General features: G+C 50.7%; 1 protein-coding gene across 1 annotated transcript; it reads right to left on the bottom strand.

Annotated features, from left to right (window-relative positions):
• Positions 1-610: 610 nt before the first annotated feature.
• Positions 611-6,119, bottom strand: Slc25a41 (solute carrier family 25 member 41). Its single transcript, XM_027416799.2, has 6 exons — positions 5,985-6,119; positions 4,729-4,881; positions 4,509-4,619; positions 2,468-2,635; positions 1,542-1,689; positions 611-798 (listed from the first exon to the last, which is right to left on the bottom strand). The coding sequence occupies exons 1-6, from the start codon at positions 6,114-6,116 to the stop codon at positions 611-613; spliced, it is 900 nt and encodes a 299-aa protein (XP_027272600.2). The 5' UTR covers positions 6,117-6,119.
• Between the last annotated feature and the right edge of the window lie 2,022 nt (positions 6,120-8,141).

Below are 8,141 nucleotides of genomic sequence, written 5' to 3'. Positions count from 1 at the left end.
GGTATCCGGAATCTTCCCTAGGACCTAGAGCCTGTATTTCTTCCAGTACTCATGGCACCAACTCCTCCAACTTACTGCAAGCCTATTTCCAACCTGGACCCAGGTTCCCACAGAGGTCCAAGCTCCCAGTTCCCAACCCAGGACCCAGAAGGGATCCCAGTTACCACCCTGGACCTAGGAGTCCCAGGTCTCCTTACAGGGGTCTAAAACCAGCTCCCACCCTGGATCCAAAAATCTCAGGTCCCTACAGGAACTTAAGCCCCTTGCTCCCCAGGTCCTCAGGATGGGGATTGAATTTAGAACCCTGATGGGAATGTTCTGTACCACTGAGATACGCCCCCGTACTCAGATTACCCACCCTGAACCAGCTAATCCCAGGCAGACACAGCCAAAACTATCTTTATTCTCTGTCCACACCTGTTGGACGAGCCTGCAAAAACCAAGCTGGAATCTCAACTCAGACTGTATCCTGCAGGAGGGAATCCCAGCACTTCTAACCCTAGTCCTGGATGGTTTTTGCAAACCAAAATGGCTCTAAAGCCTGAGCCTTGGCGGGCTTTCTGAGACCCAAGGACACTGGGTCTTCCATTCTCTTCCTGTTCGGGGCATGTCATCTGCTCAGGACTTGTACACCCAGGGTTTTCTTCATGGCTTCGTACACCAGATAGCTGATACTGCCTGCTGGCACCACCTTCAGTAACGTGGGCGTCATGCCTCTGTATAGTCCAGGCCAGCCCTGTTGGCTCAGTATCTGCCTGAACACTCCCAGCATAGTGGGGTTAGAGCCCTCCACAGTGTCTGGGAATAGACAAAGACAAATTCAGCACTGGGTCTGATGTAAGATGCCACTGTGGTCACATTTTGGGGGATTTTGTATTGATCATTCAGTTGTTGCCATATGTGTATTTTGAGATGGTCTTATGCAGTGCAGGCTGACATAGAATTCCATATGTAGCTGAGGCTAGCTTTGAATTCCTGATCCTCTTGATTCTACCTCTTGCTGGAATTACAGCATTACCACACCCATTTTATGTGTTGCTGGGGACTGAGCCCTGGCTTCATGCATAGGCACACTATACACTGTACCAGGTTGAGCTATAGCCCCACCCTCAAGGTAGCTGTGGCTAGCCTCAAACTCAATATGTCACCAAAGATGACGATTTTTTTTTTTTTTTCCGAGACAGGGTTTCTCTGTGGCTTTGGAGCCTGTCCTGGAACTTGCTCTGTAGACCAGGCTGGCCTCGAACTCACAGACATCTGCCTGCCTCTGCCTCCTGAGTGGTGGGAATAAAGGCTTGCGCCACCAACGCCCAGGCCCAAAGATGATCTTGAATTCCTGTTTTTCCTGCCTCCACCTCCCAAGTGATGGGGCGACAGTTAATTTGAAGGCCGGAATTAGATTCGGGAGTGAGCATAAGTTTTGATGGTTTCAGTACTCAGCAAAGGTGTTGCAGATGGGTTTATGGAGGGGCTGGAAGTTAGAGGGGAAGGATAAGAAAATTCAGAAAACCAGGATGAGGTAGGGAAGGGGCCAGACTGACCTTGTGCCTGCATCCGTGTGCGCACCAAAGTCAGCGGGTAACTGGCCATCTGGCCACAGGTCGAGGACAGTGTTACAGACGACAAGCTGACCAGGCCACTGGGGTCTGTCATGTCCCAGCCTGACTTCTGCCACAAACACCGGAGAAGCTGCAAAAGGAGGTAATAGTGCTATTAATAACAACTCAAGAGTCAAGATGGGCACTGGGAGGCAGAGGCAGGAGAACCTCTGTAAATTCAGGGAGAGCCAAGGCTCTCAGAGATACTAAAAGTATTTCTGAATCAAAACCAGCTGGGCGTGGTGGTGCACACCCTTAATCCCAGAACTGGGAGGCAGAGGCTGGAGAATTTCTTTAAATTGAGGCTAGCCTCATCTACATATTGAGTTCCAGGTTAGCTGAGGCTACATTGTGAGACCCTATCTTAAAAAAATCAACAGTCTTTGGGTTTCTGAGTTCAAAGCCAGCCTGGTCTACAGAGTTCCAGGGCTGCCAGGGCTACACAGAGAAACCCTGTCTCAAAACACAAAAACAATCTGGGCGTTGGTGTTGCGCGCCTTTAAGCCTAGTGCTTGGGAGGCAGAGGCAGTTGGATCTCTGAGTTTGAGGTCAGCATGGTCTACAGAGTGAGTGCCAGGACAGAAAGGGCTATTACACAGAGAAACCCTGTTTCGGGAAAAAAAGAGAGAGAGAGAGAGAAAGAAAGAAAAGAAAAGAACAAGAAAAAAAACCAAAAACAAAATAATGGGCTAGAGAGATGGCTCAGCAGTAAAGTGCATTCATTTGTTGTTCTTGCTGAAGATTCAAGTTCAGTTCCCAGCACCCAAATGCTGGCTTAAATATATCTAAAAAACAAGACGAGAGAAGGGGACAGGGAGAAAGCTATGGGCTGACCTGAAGCCAATGCTCCTTCCTCTGGGGACACACACCTCATAGACAGCCAGGTCGGTGCAAGCATAGGGAATGATGCCCAGCATGTTGGGCAGATAGCCTCGGTATAGGGCTCGGGTGCCATCCCGTTCTAAGATCTGCATGGCACAGTCCAGAAGTCCTTTATATTGGCCGGTAAAGCGAAGGGTCAGCCGAGTCTTGAGTACCTGGAGAGGGGGGAGGAGGTCCATTTGGTTAAATACTTTCAGGCAGGCTCGTCAACCGAGCATGACACTGGTAGGTGGCGATATTGTCAAGGGTTCCAGGGTTCAGTTGTACATATGCAGCATTAGATAGAACACCTATATGGAAAGAGGGAGCCTGGTTGTTCTCACTGTAACATAATACCTGAAGCTGTTGAGCTTTTTCAAGCAAAGAAGTTTAAAACCAGATGTGGTTAGCACACCTGTTATCCCAGCACTGGGGAAGCTGAAGCATGAGCATTGCAAACTTCAGGCCAGCCTGGGCTATATAGCAAGACCCCCCCTCTCTCTCTGTCTCTGTCTCTGTCTCTGTCTCTGTCTCTGTCTCTCTCTCTCTCTCTCTCTCTCTCTCTCTCTCTCTCTCTCTCTCACACACACACACACACACACACACAGAGGCTGAGGCTGTGGCTTGTTTTGTAGAGAGTGTGCCTGGTACAAAGCCTTGAGTTTCATCCAGCACCCCCATAACCTGGGTGTGGTGGCACGCACGTGTGATCTTAGTGCTCAAAAGCAGATATGGGACAGAAAGGGTTTTTTGCTGTTGTTTTTGTTTTTCAAGACAGGGTTTCTCTGCCATCATTGCCCTGTGGGACTTGAAGTTTAAAGTCATCCTGCTATACATTGAGTTCTGGTCCAGCCTGGGCTACAATGAATCTCTGTCCCCTACTCCTTTTTGAGACAGGGTCTCAGTATGTAGCCCTGGCCGGCCTTGAGCTCACACAGTTTCTCCTGTTCTGCCCCCAGAGTGCTGGAGTAAAGGTGTATGCCTCCACCATACCCAGCCTGAAACCTTGTCTTAAAAACAAAACAATGGCCCAGGACACAGCCACACCACCCCAAGACATCATCCAACCCCTCTGTGTATTTGTTTGAGACTAGGTCTGAAGTAGCCCAGGCTAGCTTCTAGTTTGCTGTGTAGCTGAGGAGGATGGAGAGTTCAAGGCCAGCCTGGGCTACATGAGACTTCATTTCAAAATCAGAAGAAGTGGCCAACACGACACTGACATGTTGTAAGGCATTTGCTGCTAAGCTTCATCCTGGGACCCACGTGATAGTTCAAACCCCTGGAATCCCATGCACTCTCCTGGCTTCTGCAGGCCCTGCACACACATATACAGACACACAAACGAAATCTTGAAAAACAGACAGGGGTAGTGTGGGATGTAGCTCAGTGGTTGAGTGCTTGCCTACCATATGCAAAAAACCCTGAACTCAATCATCACTGGTGCTCCTAGACCCCAAGAAAAGAGGCATCACACTCTTTTCATACAAATACACACACTCACACATGAACATACACACCAGGCATGCACATATACATACACACAAGCCAGAAACAAAAACTTAATTTCTGAAATGCAAAAACATCTCTCCATTTTTTTTTGCACAGTTTCACTCTGTAGGTTTGGCTGTCCCGGAACTCATTCTGTTGACCAGGCTGGCCCTCAACTCTCAGAGATTCTGCTGCCTCTGCCTCCTAAGCGCTGGGACTAAAGGTGTGCGCTGCCACTGTCCTGTGCTACAGTTTGAAAATCTGTGTCAAACAGTCAGGCAGTGGTGGTGCACACCTTTAGTCCAAGCGCTCGGGAGGCAGAGACAGCAGAATCTCCGTGAGTTCGAGAACAGTCTATAGAGCGAGTTCTAGAAACCCTGTCTCAAAAGCCAAAACAAACAAGAGAGAGAGAGACAGAGAGATACACACACAGAGAGACACAGAGAGATACGGAGAGGTACAGAGAGAGAGGGTGAGGAAGGGGGAGAGGGGAAGAGAGGGAGAAAAGGTGGTGAGAGGTGCCCCAGAACCAGCTCCAGCCACTCGGGTCTCCGGCCTTACCTCCATGGGGTTGATGAAAGTCTGGGAGATGGCCACCGCCAGGGAGCCTGCGATCAGCCGTTCCTGGAAGGGCGGGTAGTCATACACACCGCAGAAGAATCGCATCTTACACTGCAAGGGGAATGGTGTGTGAGAGAAACCGCCAGCACTGTGCGCTGGGAGGGCGGAGGGCTGCCTTGCACTCTGGGGACTTGATCTGTGGTAATTCCCCCAGGCTCACCTGCTCAAACACAGAGAACTTAATGGCATATTCCGGGGCGATCTTGAGCACATTGATGCCATTGCCCCGCCAGAGCGAGCGGACGCCTCCCTCCTGGACCAGGCTCCGCAGGCCGCTCAGCAGGTTCCTGAAGTTACTCTTGGAGGAGTACACCTGGAGAGCGGGACGGGTGTGCAGCCCTGAGACAGCACCAGGTATCCCCAGCCCCTCACTGGGGAGTTCTAGGCAGGTGCTCCACCCCTGACCACGCCCCCAGCCCCTCACTGGGGGATTCTAAGTGGGACTCGGCCACTGACCACGACCCCACTCCTTACTGGGAGATCCTGGGCGGGGCTTAACTCTGACCATGTCCCCAGCCCCTCATTAGGGGATTCTAGCTGTGTCCCTAGCCCTCTTTTTACTTTGTATTTTGACACATACAAATCGTCTGAGCTGGCCTTGAAGTGGAGATCCTCCCCCTTCAGCCTCCGGAACAGCTGGGATCACAGGCCTGTGCCACTAGGTAGATGTACCTATTTAGTCTTCTCATTTATCTAAAAACACACTGGGGCCAGGTCTGGTGAGGCTGGTCTTTGGTCTGTGAGCCCAACTATCTGGGACCTGAGTCAGAAACACTGTAGTTCAAGTCCTTTCTGGGCTACAGAGTGAGTTCAGTGCCAAACTGGGATACTTACTGAGATGCCTGAAAATAAAAAAAAAATGACGAGAAGGCTCCGGGAGGGACGGTCCAGTGGTTAGAGCACTGGGCTGGCAGGTGGAGAGATGGCTCAGGGCTCAAGAGCACATGTTGCTTTTGCAGAGGAGACTGGTTCGGTTCCCAGCACCCACGTGGAGGCTCACGACCACCTGTAACTCCAGTTCTAGGGGATCGAACGCCCCCCTTCTGGCCTCCAGCGGCACTGCATGCACGTGGGGCACAGACATGGATTCAAACTCACACACACATAAAGTAAAGATAAATCTATTTTCAAAAAGAAAGAAAGGAGGGCTGGGAACATTGCTCAGCAGTGAGGGCTTCTCTGGCATGTGTGAAGCCTTGGGATCCATCCTCAGTTCCTTCCATCTCCCATGTCTCCCTGCAAACACCTCAAAGACATCACCCACAACCTGCAGACCTCCAAACCTTTTACCTTGGTCTGTGTTGCTCTCTCTGAGGCCTCTATGTACCAGTCCATCATCCCAAGCTCCACCAACTCCATCCCCACCCCTCTACACCCATACTGTCTCCTCAAAGGGCTCCAGCTCTGTGGACAAACCTGCATGTATACCCTGGCTCTTTCCAGAGGGGCTGTCCCTGTGCGAGACACTGCCCCAGCCATGGCTCCTGAGAGCAGAAACTTCCACAGGGCTCCCTTGTTCTTCTCTTCCAAGACATCCACAGGGACCATCAGCTGCTCGCCTGTGTCCAGAACCTGCAAGAACATCCGCTGCTTGGCCACACTCAGCCCTGAAAGAGCTTGCTCCCTACGGAGCCCCCTCCCTGCTTTTCTTTGCTGCCTTGATGTCTTTGGAGGTGGTGATTTGATGGTTTTGTTTGTTTTATGACAGGGTCTCTGTGTAGCCTCAGCTGTCCTGTAACTCACTCTGTAGACCAGGCTGGCCTTGAACTCAGAGATCCGCCTGCCTCTGCCTCCTGAGAACTGGGATTAAAGGTGTGCTTGACTGATTTCTTTCTTAATGATTTTATTTAATTTTTGGTTTGTGTGTGCATGCATGTGAATGAAGGAATCCGAGGGGCCCAGACACTGGTCTCACTGGAACTGGAATTACAGATGGTTGGGTGCTAGTCTGAGCTCTCCTCTTCTGCAAGAGCTCTTAACTGCTGCAGTCTGCTTCCTCACCTCTGTGTGTGTGTGGGTGTGAGAGTGAATGCACGTGAGTGCGTGAATAGTGGTGGTGTGTGTATAGTGATGTATGTGTGTGTGTGTAGTAGTAGTATGGGTGACTGTGTGTGCATGAGAATGTGTGTGTGTGATTGTGTGTGCAGTCATGGGTGTATATGAATGTGTGTAGGTCAGAGGTTGATGTCCAGTGTCTTCCTCCACCACTGATATGTTGAGGTGAGTCTCTCACAAACCCAGAGCTCATCAGTTCATCTGGTCTAGCTAGCAATTTGCCCCCATCTCCATCTCCACCTATGGGCTTTTGGGGTTACAGGTGATGGTCAGGCCTGCCCAGCATTAGGGACCTTAGCTTGCCTGACCTCCCAGACTTCATCCCCTGAGCTATATCCTCAGCACCCATCTATTTTTTTTTTTTTTTTGAGACAGGGTTTCATTCAGTCCAGACTGGCCTCTAATTCACTAAACAGCCAAGGATGACTTTGAACTTCTGATGTCCTGCCTGCAACCTCCTGAGTGCTGGGATAATGGGTATGAACCACCTCCTGATCTCACTCCCAAGTGCTGGGATAACGGGTGTGAACCACTTCATGGTCTCACCCCCTGAGTGCTGGGATAATGGGTGTGAACCACTTCATGGTCTCACCTGTGGTCTTAGTGTGGATTATTCTACTCTGCTTGGAGGGAGAAGAAACTCCATACCACATGGGCAGCATAGCTGTGCTTCCCTTTGGTCCAGCCTCAGGCTGTGTAGCACCTAGCTTCCAAGACTTACCTGCTACAATGGAGGTTGTTCAGGGTTGTTTTCACCCATGTGTCCAAACACATACTCATACACGTGTGCACCCTGGGTTCCAGCATGCAAGTGGGTATGGGGGCGGGGATGGGTTGGGGGGACCAGGGGTGGAGCTTTTCTAAATAAGGCCCTGACCCTCGAACACGGTTCCTGTGTTACCTCGGGATGGACTCCCATAGCTGCTGAAGGATTAGGGTCTCAGTCTCAATGTCCCTGGGGCGTCTATCTGGCTCCCAGCTGAGAATGGCTGATTACCTGGCTTGTGAATTTAGGGGCAAGGGAGGATGAGGTCACAAGAGTACTTGTGAGCTCATGGGCCTGCTGGGTAGGCAGTGCAGTTGACCTTTGTCTTCCCACAGTGTCCACATCCTAATCCCGAAGCCCAGGAAGAGCCAGTGCGGTCCTCTAAATGGTGTCTAAAGAATATTTATTATTCATTTGTTTTGTTTTGAGACAGGGCAGCATGAAGCCCAGGCTTGTCCCAAACTCACCAAGTAGCTGAGGATGACTTTGAACTCCCGGTCCTCTTGCCTCCATCTCCCAAGGCAGGAAACAGAATGGATTTAGTGTTGAAGGGAGATAGCTTTGGTATGGGCAGGTGGAGAGTGAATGAGCTCTGTGCTGCCACATCTTCAGACAATAAATCTTTCTTTGCGGGGTGGGTTTTCGAGACAGGGTTTCTCTGTGTAGATTTGGAGGCTGTCCTGGAACTCGCTCTGGGGACCAGGCTTGTCTCTAAATCACAAAGATCTGCCTGACTCTGCCTCCCAAGTGCT

Source organism: Cricetulus griseus, chromosome 5 (genome assembly GCF_003668045.3).
Source record: "Cricetulus griseus strain 17A/GY chromosome 5, alternate assembly CriGri-PICRH-1.0, whole genome shotgun sequence".
Lineage (NCBI taxonomy): Eukaryota > Metazoa > Chordata > Mammalia > Rodentia > Cricetidae > Cricetulus > Cricetulus griseus.
Note: the sequence above shows the minus strand (reverse complement) of the source record. Positions and strands in the feature narration are given on the sequence as shown.